This window comes from Antennarius striatus, chromosome 20 (genome assembly GCF_040054535.1).
Source record: "Antennarius striatus isolate MH-2024 chromosome 20, ASM4005453v1, whole genome shotgun sequence".
Lineage (NCBI taxonomy): Eukaryota > Metazoa > Chordata > Actinopteri > Lophiiformes > Antennariidae > Antennarius > Antennarius striatus.
In genome coordinates, this window is record NC_090795.1 from 5,534,173 (window position 1) to 5,549,287 (window position 15,115).

Here is a 15,115-nt window from a genome sequence, read left to right on the forward strand (position 1 = left end):
AAAAAAAAAAAAAAGCCCTGGCTGAGGAGCAGCTTTAGAACAATGGAAACAGCCTGGAAGCATCACTGGACAAATGAGAAAACCCCCTTCAATGGAAGAAAAGGGAGATTCAAGGAGATTAGCTCACATGTTTCAGCATTTGTCAAGGAAGGACTGTGGCGGAATGCGTTTACACCCAATTCTGGGTGCTTATACCTGACAGTGCAGCAGATGTCACCCACTGACGGTGTCAATGCTGAGGAATGCTCTGCTATCACAGTAGAAGCTTAAATACACTAGATGCATATTTAAAAACGTCATTGTGGCTCCTCTGAAAGCTTTTATTTGTATCGGCGTAAGGCTCATTAATAATAATGTGATAACTGTAATATTTCACAGACTCTAAATTTGATTCCCTTGTCTCTCCTTGCCTCGTCACTGATTGACAGAGCAGAGGAGAGTGTCAGGCCATAAAATAGTTATGCAGGTTACCAGGCGCTTATTTGGATGTGAAGCAAAGGGAAATGGGTTAAGTGAAGTGAGTCCGTTGTCTAACGGGGTGGGGTAGGGGGGGGGTGGGGCTTGCCTTTCACATTTCGCAGTGACAGCTGTGAGGGCGCTCTTATCTAGACATCCAGGAGACATGAGCCTGCAGGAGCAGCGACCCGGCGTTGACAGGGGTTTCTGTCAAAAAAAATAAAAAATAAAGGGGGCACCCAGAGCACACAGCTTTGTCGATAGCGCTGGAGATGTGTGTGTGTGTGAGGGGGGGGGGACACCGGAGGTGCATTTAACAAGTGTGTGGCGCTGATAATGCATGCTTGTGTTTAACTAAAGAAAGCATTTGGAGGGTGCAGTTAGTGCAGGATGTTTACAACTCTCATACAATTTGCACCCCCCCCCCTTCCCGGTGCGACAAGCACTCACACATGCTAAATATACTTCTTTTTTAATGGCACTCTGAGAGTCTGCCACCTTCTCTTGCTCACACACACACACACACACACACACACACACACACATACTCACACAGGGAGCTATTGTGTCTGCGAGAGTTCAGGCATCTGGAGAGCAGAAACCCTCTATGGTGACATCTGACCTCTGGTGGTTTGAGAGCCGCAGACTGACAGGAGGGTTTCTGGGAGGCTTCCAGGTGAGTCATAGAGCTTTAAGAGGACTTTTAAAGTACCGTTGTGTAGTTTTGTGCGTCTCTGCACATTATTTTCTGTTTATAGCTATTTTAACATTCTAAAACTCAAGATTTTCACGTTGCTTTGTCTTATCCAACAGAAGTGTATCGTTTCACAGAGACGACGTGTCTCACGATGCATCACAAGCACCAGAAGCAGTAGAGTTCAGCGTTCCCAAGAGCTTCAGATCTACAAAAGATTACATGTTCATTTGCAACAGGGTGACACCCGGGTGCCCCTCCCTTCCCATTATCCCCTTGGTTTATTTGATTTTGAAGTTCCGCTAGCTAGCTGTGACCCGTCATCCCTGCTTTTGTTTCCCTGTCGGCTGGCGTTGAGGTGAGCGCCGCCGCCGCAGCGTTCTACCCCGTCAAGGTAAACAAACAGCGGCTTTCTGTTTGCCGCTGGTGAAACACCAGGCCTCCCTGCGAACTTTATATTGCTGCACGTCGCCATGGTGACACTATCAGAAAGAACTCCTGCTGATTGTGTGTGTGTGTGTGTGTTAGAGATGGACAAATGGACAGACGGGCACACGATTCACCCTCCTGCTTTTCTGATTCTCATCCTGGTCTCTGTTCAATACCCCCCCCCCCCCCTCTGGCGGACCCTCCTCCCAAACACCGTGCAGCTGGGCTCAGCTGTCAATGTTCACCCATGCTGACCGCCCCCTTTCCGGGCCTTTGTATTTGTTTGGTCGGGTGGTGGATTTGCCCTCGGCCCCCACGCGGGGGAGCCCGTTCCTGTAAGCAAGCCTCTTAAAAAAACCCAAACCGTCTACTGTTTTTGAAGTGGCCAATCAAAGATACACGCCAGAGATTAAGACACAGCTGCCTTCCTTTAAAATCTGTCCGGTAACGTGAACAGGAGGATTTTTAAAAAAGGGGGAAATGTTACACGTCCACGCAGACGAATGAATGAGACCATGATCAGTCCAAAAAGAAGAAAAGAGGAGGTGACGAGCAATTCTGTTTTCTTCTGCAGGGCCGTAGGAATGAATGCAGACTTTGCTTTGTCTCCGGGGAGGGAAGAGAGCTTTCTTTGATATTATCAAGCCCAGAGGTGGGGGGAGTGCTCCGCTGAGAGCTGCTATTCACACCAACTTGTCAGCATGGGACTTTTGAAGCATTTGTCAAAAGGAGGATTTGGCAGAGAGCCACCGGGAGTTTTGTCATTCACAACCCCCCCCCCCCCCCCCCCCGTTGGACGACAGGGACCGCAGCTCCCTTCTGAGCGAAGGGGACATGAAATTCCTGACGTCCGTTAAAACGAAGAAGTTATTCGATTCAACTCGATATTAACGTGGTGATCGAAAATGCTTCTGCGCTCATCGAGTGTTTATCTCGGTTAGTTTGGAAGAAACAGATCTCCAAATTCCTCTTTTAAGGGTCTGATGGAATCTTGCGTCACATTCCCACTTCACCCTGTCCTTGACTATCTGTGTGGGAGGTCCAGGGCGGTCTAATGCTTCCACGGCTGCAAGAGGATCAAACTATTTCCTTATCGTTGTGTGGAAAATGGAAACTTGGCTTCTGTCTTATCAGGACAGTTGTTTTTTTGTTTTTTTTTGGGTGAGATTCTTTCTCCCTCGCTATTGTCGGACCATCATAAGAGATTAAATCCACTCACTTTTTTGTTAATGACACATCCTTACATTCACATACATTTAAAGTGGCTGTGGTCCATTGCATGGCGAGCTGAGAGCGTATCAGTGACAGCGAGTCTGCGGTCTCCAGAGGCTGAAATGTTAAGCTGGGCCGTGTCAATGTTATTTCCGTGCCTCTGTGTCTGCATGTCTGCAGGCCTGAGTGTGTGTGCATGCGAGTGTGGACATTTTCCAACAACTCGAGTGTGTTTGTTTTAGCCCATCTCGCCATTCAGAGCTGGCCTGTCATCCTCTCCTGCACGTCTTTCTCTCTCAGTGACAGCTAGGTGGGACCCGACGCGTCGTCTCCTGTTTCAGGCGGCGTTTACTGATGGCGTGAAAAACCGACTGCCCTTAAAAGCATCTCTTCTTTCAGAGAGGACAGACACACACACACACACAGATACACACAAACACACACACACATGCAGTCATCAGACATGGCTTTTAGATGACTTCAGGGGATAGAAGCTCTGAAAGGGGGCTGACATTCTATCCTTTGAACCTCTGCTGCTGATAGGGGCAGGACCTCGCCCTCTCCTTCTCCCTCTGCGCGAGAACATGTGTGTGTTCGCCCAACATTTCTTTTTCTTTTTTTTTTTTGGTCTCTTGTGGGTCTGTACTCTGTGACCTTTCTGAAGATTAACCCCCGGATGTCAATCATATTCCTGAGACATCTTCGAGGAGTCGAGACGGCGCTCCAGACTGCATTAAAAGAAAAACACACACACACACACACACACAAAGTTTTAGCTGTAAAAACTGAATCATCATCATCTTTAGCTTTTGCTGTGGTTTTTGTTTCACCACCATCAAAGATGGATATATTTGCAAGATGATCTCACCTTAAGCCTTCATCTATGCCATTTGAAGATTTTTTCCCGGCTTGTCATAACCTGACAAAACCTTTTCTGGAAACACGCTATCAATGTTGACACGGCAACAGCATGTGGGAGGGCCAGGCGGACGGCGGTAGATGACTAAGACGATGAAGTCAGCCTTTTGCTCACCTTCAGTATGTTAAGGCCTCTCTGTAGCTGTCAGCCAGACGAAAAGACACAAAAGCAAGAAAAAAAATATCCGGCTTTAATAGTTAATAGAGACGTGCCCGCTCGTGCTGGATGTGGTTGGCAACAGTTGTCCGCCGCTTGCAGCGCAGAAATCTCTCTACGGTAGTATGTTTATCTTTTGTGGGGATTAAAGGGATCCAGGAAACCTGCTGTCCTAGTTTTTCAGGAGAGTAGAACGAGGGAGTGACCTAGTTTTTTGATGATGTGACCAACACAGGAAGGAGATTCCGAGGCACACTGTTCAGTCGCTAGGTGGTGGCTGTTTGGCTGCCTTGTAGACAGACTAAGGTTTTTGTCTGCTGTCATGTTTCAGGCTTCTGAGTCTGTGGGTGTGAGAGGCTCCATTGTCTGCAGGACCTGTAGCTGTAACCTGAGAGGGAAAGAGCTCTAACAGAGAGAGTGTGTGTAACCAACCAGCACCATGAGGCATTTATGATATTTGTTTCGCATGGATTTAATGGGGAGCTTTTAGCGTACTGAGCTCTCAGACTGTTACGCTGTGGAATTGAGCTTCTGTGCAGTATCATAAATATCATTTAGCTTCCGTGCTAAATAAGAAAGCAAACAATAACGCATGTGGGTATGTAGGGCTACATTCAGATGGACGGTTACTGTTAGTGCATAAAGGGCTTAACCATCTAGATCAGTGGGTCAAGTGGCTGACATAATAATCCTATTACTAGACGAGGTTATGGTTTGTTAAAGTTGGTCCTAATCTACTGTCCATTTTGACTCCAACACAAGGATTTAACCCTCAGTGTTATCTGTCAGGGTGTCACCTGTCACCACAGTCATTATCTTTGTGTCATCACTTGTATTTGTGTGTTTGAGTCGAATATTTTCATTCATTTAATGCTGTTTTCCTTTCATTTTCATACTGTTATATAGAATTATTTATTTATGTGATAATAATAATTTATTTATTTTATAAGTTATCGTATTTATGCAGTACTGCCATTACCTGTGGCTGCATCAAGTTCAATCGCTCCTATAATTTCAGTGATGAGCATCAAAGTAGATTTTACTCTTAATCTTAATCTTGAAGTCAGGGTGTTCAAAAAAGATCACATGTGACAATATACTGCCATTTCTACCATAGGTGTAATTAAAAAAAAAAAAAGAGTCTATTTCCCATGATACAAGATAATTCTGTTTCCTGTCAGCCCAAATCTTACACATTAGGGGCCCCTCAAGCATGTCAGTGAACCTTTATTGAGATGTATGTATTACGTATGTTTTTTCTAACTTTCGTCCTCTGTGTCGTCCCTGCAGTGTCATCATGCATCACAACCTATAAGAAGACACCTCCCCCAGTTCCTCCTCGGACCACCCCGTCCAAGCCATTCATATCCATCACGGCCCAGAGCAGCACCGAGTCTGCCCAAGATGCCTACATGGACGGGGGCTCCGGCACTCGTACGGGCATCAGCTCCCAGCCGGGCCTGTCCAACTCCACGGAAAGCATCGACAGCATGAAAGCTCTGACGGCGGCGATAGAGGCGGCTAACGCTCAGGTGCACGGCCCTGCCAGCCAGCATGTCACCAACAGCACCATCACCATCACTGCCAGCGCCACCACCTCTGCCGTCGCGCACATCTCCGACAGCAAGGCGCAGAGGGAAGCGCTCCGCAAGTGCCTCTCCGTAGGGATCCAGGTTGGTGGAAAAGCCAGAGACTTCTTGAAAGAGAAACGTAAAGATGGAATTTGACAGTTTGTCCCTCCTCCTTCCTCTTTTAAGGTGGACCCAGAGGAAGGAGGGCTGTCAGAGGAGGAGCAATCTAAATTCCAATCAATAGGAATTCAGGTGGAGGATGAGCGATGGTGAGTGGAGCGATGGATCTGATGGGAGGAGGGAATTGAAGGGGCTTGAGGATGGAGGGGCTTTTGGGTGTACAGGGCAAACTTCTGCCCCCTCTGCACTGGCTTCCCTGCAGCAGCTGTTCCCAGTTCAGGGTGAGGTTGGCGTCATAGCCCCCTCAGCCAGGGGCCCCAAGTGACAGCTGGGCCAGAGGATGTGGTGCAGGGTGCTAGGAAGGTGGAGGGGGGGAGTTGACAGCCATCTGTTGTTCCAGTCATTGTGATTCAGACTACTCTGCGGCTGTTTGTGTATGAGAGGGAGGGAGTGGGCTTTTATTGGGTTTATTTAGTTGTGAGAACACTGAGAGGCTGCTGTGCTCCCGGCCACAGCCTCTCATTCATATGTTATGTTCCCCAGTTTGAGAAGAAGCAGCCTAGTGTGCATGCTGTTTCATTAGGTCGAGACACATCAGACTCGTCTGGGCCTCCGATGGAACACACAGCCATTCACGTTGCATCCGCTCACCCTGTTGAAACCCAATCGAAACTCCTTGCCTTGTTGAGAGGAGTTGAGAAATTTAGCCACGGTGCTGATTTCGTGCTGTAGCTGAGGCATGCTTGGGGAATTCAGAGACATCACCTTTTTTAATCAAAGGTCACGGCGATTGTTGGATCCAGCACTTCAAAACACACACTAACACAGTGTCGGGGAACGAGAGGGGCTTTCTGAAAGGGGAGGTCTCAGCTGACTGGCCGACCAAAGAGTTTTCTTAGTTGCCAAGCCAAATATTAACTCATCCGGACACCTTCTACAGTCTGCCGAGTCTTAGAGCGAGGCAGCACAGCGCTGCATTTCTCTGGTTCATGTTTAGAGTAGGTGGGGACGATGCCTGTGTTTATCTACGTGTGTGTGTCGTCTTGTGTGCGTTAGATAGAGGTACACGCCAACACAGTGGTTACCTCCATCCTTGTGGATCTTCCATTGCTTGTTCACAATCCGGACTCTCAATACGCCACTGTCTCCACAGCTTTGAGGTCACTGGCGTACAGGAAATGCCCAGGAAATGTATCTGTACCTGCTGAAATTCAGCAATTTCCCCGCCAGCATATTACAGCGCAGACTCGTGTTGCTTAACCACCTCATCATGATGCTAGAGGAACACATCTCCAGATAGGAGTCCCCGTAGCCGACACTGCTCAACAGGTGGAACCAAAAACAGGTTCCACAACCAGCTGAAAGTCTTTCATAAGAGCGTTAGCTCCACCCTAATGCATTGGAAACATCAGACGCTGATTGAACAAGTATTTCAAATGGAGGGGTGAAGTTTGATAAGAAATAAATTAAAAGGAAAACACCTGGCAAAGAGAGGAGAAACAGATTTATGGCTGCAGCCGATCTGTTTTGTGTCCAACCCACATTGGACTAGAAGGGAACCAATAGACACGCAAGGAGCAAAATATTCATCATGGATCACAATGACAACCTGAAGTGTGTGTTTGTGTATGTGTGTGTGTGTACCTTGGACATCGAGGCATGCTGCCCCCTACATCAGATTCCCAGACAGTGAGAGTGCCAAACTCCTACGGCCTTGCTCCATTGCTCAAACAAATCTTTGTGAGTGTGTGATTTGTGTGTGTGTGTGTGTGTGTGTGTGTGTGTGTGTGTGTGTGTGTGTGTGTGTGTGTGTGTGTGTGTGTGTGTGTGTCTGTTTATATGTTGCAGTTGCAGTTGCAGGTCATAACCTCCCCTCGCTGTTTGCACTACGATTAACAGAGAGCGAGTCGCTGGGATCTTAAACAGACAAACACAACAAACAACACGATTGGCTGCACGTCTTTCATTCAGGAAGTGCTAGCTTCTAATGCTAAATTTCTATTCCTGCATGTTTATATTTACCTTAAAATATGTTTAAATTTAATTACATATTTTTTTCAATCTGAAAATCACATGCACACGCAAAAACTGTGCCAAAGAATAAACTTTGTTTCGTAAATCAACAATGAATTTTGATTTTTAGGGCATTTCAAATTGAAGGTGTAGGGGTCATTGGTGGCCAGATGTCTTTGCAGTCAGAGGGGATGAGGAGAATTACTTACCGTCCTAGTTACTAAAACACATGCACGACCATCTTGAAAAGTCAACTCAAGACACAACAAGACCTCCCTGCCTCGTGTTTACATCCAAACTAACTAAAGGGCAGCCATTCCTGGTTTAGGACAAGCAAACCAGAGGCTGCACGTGTAGTGTCAATTTTCTTTGACACCTAAAAACCTGTTGCGACACTTCTCAATCTGTCAGGCTCAGCTTTGTGTTTGTGGTTTTGAACTGCATTCTCTTCAGACAAAGGAAAATCATTAAGATTTATCACAGCTCTATATGAAAGGTAACACGGATTTACAACTTTACTTCACCTTCGCCACATGAATGTAATCTTAAAAAAAAAAAAATCATATGACTGTTCCTCCTTCCTTTTCTTCCTCCTCCTGCATTCATTGCTCATGTTTTATAGCCTCTTGTCTCCCGCAAGTCAACTTTTCTCCTTGCCCTTCCTCGTTCCTTCGCCTCCAGCCTATTGATATATCCGTCTCTGTCTCGGCTGCAGGAAGTTATTAGCGGGTTGGCAGAAAGCAGGCAGGGGCCTTTAGAACTGAACACCTGCTCGGAGGAGTTACTCTTTAACTTCTCTTCACACACTCACACCCGTGGGGCTGAGTAATGCACACACAAAGCACATACGTGCGTTTGATCTCACCCAAACCACTCCCCTGTTGTTGCTCTCTCTTTTCTTTTTACTGTCCGTAGAGGAGAGATGAATTAGAAAAAAATGGGGAGGTACAGAGGTGGAGTGTGTGCATGTGTGTGTCTGTGTGTGTGTGTGTGTGTGTGTGTGTGTTTGTGTGTGTGTGTGTGTCCGGAGATGGGATGATCATTTGTGTGTGTTGTGCTGCAGGCAGGTCAAACCTAGGTGAGAGACGACCGTGGGCATGTTTTTATCAGACTAGCTCAGGCTAGTGATTCAGTTTCTCTCCTAGCTTGACAAAGTTGTGACTGCCTGCTAACTTTTACCGCTTTTACAGCAGCTAAAGTTAAACATATGGACCTAAATATGTCTTAAAGCCAGATATGATGTTTTTGAATTGTGATATGTTACTTTTATTCCCTTTTTGTTTGCATCCTTGCTTGTCAGAGTACAGTATCTTCCACACTATAAAGCGCATTGGACTATAAGGCGTACCTTCAATGAATGGCCTGTTTTAAACCTTTTTCATATAAAAGGTGCACTGGATTATAAGGTGCACTGATTACAAGGTGCACTTTCAATGAATGGCCTATTTCAAAACTATTTTCACAAATAAGGCCCACTGGATTATAAGGTGCACTGTCGGTTTTTGAGAGAATTAAAAGTTTTTAGATCCGTCTTACAGAGCAGAAAATACTGGATGTCTGTCTTTTAAGGGGCCTCAATGAGCAGCTTTTTCTTTTGTGTTAATAAAATATGATATTAATAATAATCTCAGAGTCATTTAACCACCAGCTCCTTCAATCTCTTTAACCCTACCGACACCCACATCCTGATTGCTGCTGGGATGGCGAGCCGCTCTGAAGAAAGGTAGCCAAAAGTGTGAGGGTGTTTTCATTTTATCGTTGCGCACAAGTGTCCGCTGTTGCACATGGCGTGGAGGAACTTGGCAACGGTTGTCCGACAGCGGCGCAAGCATCTGAGCCAAACACAACACGTCACACCCAGCTGCAGAGAAGAGTCCCAACGGTGTGTGTGTTTGGATACAGGAATGTGTTTGAGTGCATTAGCATCAGAGCAGAGCTTTTGATTAGACAGCTCATTGCATGCCGAATGAACACACACACATACACACACACACACAAACAAACAAAAAATGCTCTCCGTCATTAGTGAATAATGACATGAGTAATCCATTACATTAAACAGTAAAAGTTTCACTGCCTCCTTTTACAGTTACCGCAAGATGACTCGCTCCAACAGCGTCACCACGGCGGTGCAGGCCGACCTCGACGATCACTCAGACGCCCCGGAGCTGCCGCCGCGTCATTTTTCCACCATGCCGCGTCAGCACTCCCGCGACGCCGCCTCTTCCACCGTCAGCATCCAGGGATCGGGGAACCACTACCACGCGTGCGCCGGCGATGACTATGGCGACGTGGGGTTCGACCCTTCCATCCTGCCCCCTCCGGACCCGTGGATGGACACCGTCGCGGAGCCGGAGGTTGAGGTGGTCCGGGGACCCGCGAGACGAATGGTGTGCCCCCGTGATGGCCGGTGGTTCCTCAAGCTGCTGCAAGCGGAGATGGATCGTATGGAGGGCTGGTGCAGGCAGATGGAGCAGGATGAGATGGAGAACGAACTTCCTGATGAGAGTGAGTAGCATCCTCTTCTCTCTGAGGGTGGCGACGTTTAGGGCATCGGTCCGCAAGTATCTCCTTGCTCCTGTCTCCGGCCTTCTGGTCTGCGCTAGCAAACCTCTCAAAAGGCTGGTGCTGACCCCAGACGCACATCCACCCTGTTCACACACCGTATAATCATCTCTTACACAAACACAGTTTTTTTTCTCTTCTCACTGCACCTCAAAGGCAGCTACTTCATATTGACCTGACACACATGTGCATCGCTGTGCATTTATAAACACACATCGGAATGTTTTTTTGTTTTTTTTCCAGACTGAGCAAACATGCCTCAGGCAGCAGCTTATATCTGTCCTTGCAGGGCAGCTGACTTCGCGTCTCATGAAAAATGTCATTGCTTATGCAGCCGGTGTTGCTGCTGAGGTTCCAGGCAAGAGATTCTCTCACAGAACAGGGAGGCTGTCTCAAGGTCATGTTTTCCCAGATCTCAGGCTACCATGTGCACGCACACACACACACACACACACACACACACACACACATACATACACGCACACGTATGCACACACAGACACACACACACAGACACTCTAGAGGTGTCCTGGAGGAGCTGAATTATATGTGTAGTGCAGATTTATTTCACTCCCTTCTCCCAGTTTCTCTTTCATTTTCTTCATGCAGACTGATACTCCGACTCTATAGGGATGTGTGAGGCAGTAAGACTGACCAATGTAATCAGGTTATTGATTGAAACCTTTATTTTTTAAATATCAATATTATTCTGCCAATCAGACATTGTGAGAGAAATCTGATGCTATGCTCTTTTAGCACCATTTCTTTTTGAAATGGGAAGATATTAAATTAATTTCTGGGTGCTATACACATTCATTACATTTTTGTATTTCTTTTTTAGACCTACAATGACATTCATTTCAATAACCGATTAAACTTCCCTAAATTCTTGGGGTGGGGTGGGCATAAAAGAGCATCGTAGCGCATCCTTTTCTGCTGCATTACAATTGCAGCTTCTCCATCAAACGCTGCAACACGCCTGCAGTATGCGGTTCTGTGAGTAATTACATTGTGAATTGTGTACGTGTGTGTGTGTGTGTGTATGTGCATTCATGTGCGGCTGTGTGTTCTGCAGTCCTGGGGAAGATCCGCAGTGCAGTGGGGAGTGCCCAGCTGCTCATGTCCCAGAAGTTCCAGCAGTTCCGGGAGCTGTGTGAGGAGAATCAGGTATGTGTCGCCTCATCCCCTGCATGCTCCCCCCCACCCCCACCCTCCAACTCTCCCCCTGAAACACTGACATCATCCTGCACAAATCATCCTGACAGGCCAGGCCAGCGCTCATTTACTATTCATCGAGTGTAGAGTGTACATCTGCACACCCTTACTGTTTTGCACATACAAAGAAATGGAACCAGCTGAGCGTGTGTGAATACCACAGCCTGAAAACCACCTTTTTTAATGCAGATATTCACTTTTCATTTTACAATTTGCACATCCAAATATTAGCATATGTATTTGTGTTGCATTGTTTGAATAGAACACCTGTCATGTGGAAAGTCTGCCTTTGAATGCAACTAAAGAAATCATTATTGGTTAACTAGGAAATCATAAAAGCAGAATTTGTGAACCATAATAAATATTTATTATAACCATGCTATTTATGTATAGCAGTGGACCACCTACATTGAAATAGAAAAATAGGGTAATAGAGAAGTCTTGTGCATATGGTACCCGAATAATCAAAAAAATCTGTTGACACCCCCCCCCCCCAAAACAAAACATGCTTAGCATATCCAACATATGTATTTTATTGTGTGTCTGCTTGTGAACATGTGTCTGTGTCAGAACCCAAACGCACACCCGCGACCCATCTCCCAGGACCTGGCTGGTTTCTGGGACATGCTCCAGCTGTCCATTGAGAACATTAGCCTGAAGTTTGATGAACTCCACCAGCTCAAAGCCAACAACTGGAAACCTCTGATCCCACCAGAAATTCAGGTGCAGAAACAAAGAAACTAAACACAAACTGTTTTTTTAATGATTAAATTCACCTAACCTCAGTTTTTTGTGGAATGCTTTACTAACCTGCATGTTATCTGCTGCCATTACTGTTATATTTTGAACTCTAAGTCCTGATGATTCTGTCGAGCTTTTTTAGCATGCATACAGTCGTGTTGCCTGCCTGATGTCACCACATGTGTCTGTCTGTGTTTTGTTCTGTCTTGTTGTTGACAGTGAGCTGCTTTTGAGAAGCCACACTACCTGCCATGCACCGTTGGGGCCTCTTCACCACCAATGGTCACTTTTACCTCATGCAAAAGGCCATCAGCGTGCTCTCTTACCCCACACAAATGGCTGCCACTGTGAACCATAACCTCATTCGAGAAATTGCATGCTCCGACATTACGATCACAACAGCCGCATCACACGTTCTAACCCATATTCAAGCTGGCTGCGGTCGTGACGCTCCTTGCTGTATTTAGCTGCAAACTTGCCATTTGGACTATTAAGACTATTTGTTATTCCTGTCCAGGAGAGAAGGATGCCCCCTCCTGTGCCAAAGAAACCCCTGAAGGGCCACCCTCCCCTGGCTAGGGACCGCTCGCTGGAGAGCTCTGAGCGCCAACGTCTGGAGGCTCGCAAACGCCTGCTAGCTGCCAAACGTGCCGCCTCAGCTCGGCAGAGCTCCGCCACAGAGAGCGCAGACAGTATTGAGATCTATATCCCCGAGGCTCAGACCAGACTATGAGACACGCAAACACACCCACAACACCGCCACATCCACACCATATAGCACTGAATGGTAAAGCCCGGGTGCTAGCATAGCATAATGACATATTTTTTGTCCCACTGTGGCGTCAGACCCGATGGAAACTGGTTGAACAGAATAATGTACATTTTACAGTTTTTATTTATTTATTACCCCGTCTCCGAACCCGTCTCTCAGCTTTAATGTAGCAGTCACTCCTCTTCCTGTACCTCCACCTGCTCCTTATGTTGACAAGATGTAAGTCCTTATTTTCAAGTGGCCTAATATAACAAATAAGCCAGTTGTAGCACAACAGTGATGCTTCAGGTTGATGCTTTTCCAGTATGGAGAATCAGAATAAAACAAGGAGAGAGCACGTATGTCCATTCCAAGTAGATACATATTCTTGGAGCCTCACACAAAGAAATAGCGCATGGAGCGACCCAAACCACTATATTTTTATACATCAATAACCCATGATCTGACCTGAAAATGTAAGGAACCCATAGCGTCGGTCAGCGACACAACCCGCCCTCTGTCTGAAACAGGTCTTACCAGCAGCAGGATAATGACCCTGCAGGAAAGGCCAAAAGGTCAGATTTTTTTTTTTCCTCCTCCAGGTGAGGGGTGTCGATCCAGGAGGTTGTAGGGCTGAAAGAATCAGTGTTCGAAAAAATACCACAAAGTGCGTGTAAGAGAGAGAGAGAGAGAGAGAGAGATTCATGATTCGGATGTTCATTTCAAAAAGTGCTTCCTATTTTTCTAAGTCTAAAGAGTGGTAGTTGTGATTTCAAGTCGAGGTAGCAGTATCAACAGTCTGTACGCAAACCACTCGTCCCCATCCCCATTCTGAAGTATACTGAACGAGCAGGACACGATGTGCATGCTGACACAAGGCGACTGGTATTTGCGGGTCTAGTCACATCTCACATTCACTGTTACAATCTTAAAAATACTGATATTTGGTACAATACTGGTAGTTGTACTCTATTTTATTACGTCGTTTTTAGATGAGAGGTTTATTGACAGTATTAAGTATTAAAGGGACTATTTTCTCCTCACTGTGTGTGCACTATCTCTGCCTCCAAATGAAGCAATTACTTCAAGGTCATAGAAGAAGAAAAAAAAATCCAATTTGTAATATTTTGTATTCATGTTTAAGTTATTGATTAGGATAATAACGACTGTTTCTTGACATTGTGGTTATTATTATGCACTGACAAGGCCCTTATACTGTGTTTCTCTCTGTTTTTATTTATGTTGGTTCTCTTGCATGACAGGCACCATTTTTGTTTGTGTTTCAGTGATCAGCCTTAATTTCTTATATGATAGTCGAGCACAACAGCAGTCTCAGGGGAAGAAGTGTGTGTGTGCGTGTGTGTGTGTGTGTGTGTGTGAAAGGGTATGTGTGAGGTCATGTGACTATATGTGATGCATAGCTTTGTCTCTTAATGTTTGTAACCCCCAGCCACATGGATTGCCCACGATATTAAACAGGGGACTAGCATCCACGCCATCTTTTTGAATGATGATCCTTTCTCAGTCCTGATTACTTAAATTTAAAAAACAAGGTATTTCTGTCAGCTGCTTGAAAGTGGAGACAATCCTGAGCCGATTTCGCCATTACATACGGAAATTGTTTTGTTCAAAGAATAGTAGGACTGCAGTGTCCAGTTCTCTGTATTGATAGAAGAAAAATTTGTGCCATTGAACAAGTCTAGTTCAGGATATATTCATGTTATTTGTCCCGATTGAACAGCTGTTGGAAAACTTCGCTGATAGAAGCATTGACATGATTTGTATGTCCTTTAGTTGGTCGATATGAAGTTTAGTGACTTTTTTTTTTTTAAACTTTGGGACTTGTATTTGAATTGACTTGTCTATCAAATAACTGACTTCTTATTTATGTTTATTATATTACATATCAATAATAATTCTCCTGATATAGCAGGGAGTTAGAAAACAGAACGGTGGGTTGTTGTAAACTGCTAAAATTAAAAGACACTCCAAATTTTTTAAAGCTTGTGATGTAGTTATATTTAAAAAAACAAAACAAAAAAAAAAACGAAAGAAAGAAAGAAGTCAAATAAACATTTGTACATAAAGGAATGTTTCCCTATGTAAATGTAAACTTAAAAAAAATATCAAATAACATATTAAGCAGATATACATTTTGTAATTAATGTTATTACACTGTTGATGTTATGGCACGTGTATGAGCTCTTATCAGCATTAAAAATATATATAATTGCCATAATTTTGTGGTGTTCATTTCTTTCTGTCTCCACACA

General features: G+C 45.3%; 1 protein-coding gene across 2 annotated transcripts in view; it reads left to right on the top strand.

Moving 5' to 3' along the window:
- The window catches only part of dlgap1b (discs, large (Drosophila) homolog-associated protein 1b), a 52,303-nt gene extending 37,198 nt beyond the window's left edge, over positions 1-15,105 (top strand). The window contains exons 6-11 of one of the 2 annotated variants that reach the window (XM_068304324.1): positions 5,157-5,539; positions 5,624-5,706; positions 9,660-10,078; positions 11,211-11,302; positions 11,921-12,073; positions 12,609-15,105. In XM_068304324.1, the coding sequence (XP_068160425.1) occupies positions 5,157-5,539; positions 5,624-5,706; positions 9,660-10,078; positions 11,211-11,302; positions 11,921-12,073; positions 12,609-12,824 (1,346 nt within the window). In that variant the 3' untranslated portion in view covers positions 12,825-15,105. Of the gene's footprint in view, positions 1-5,156; positions 5,540-5,623; positions 5,707-9,659; positions 10,079-11,210; positions 11,303-11,920; positions 12,074-12,310 lie in introns of both variants that reach the window. The other variant, XM_068304325.1, reaches the window with a different exon arrangement.
- The last annotated feature ends 10 nt before the right edge of the window (positions 15,106-15,115 follow it).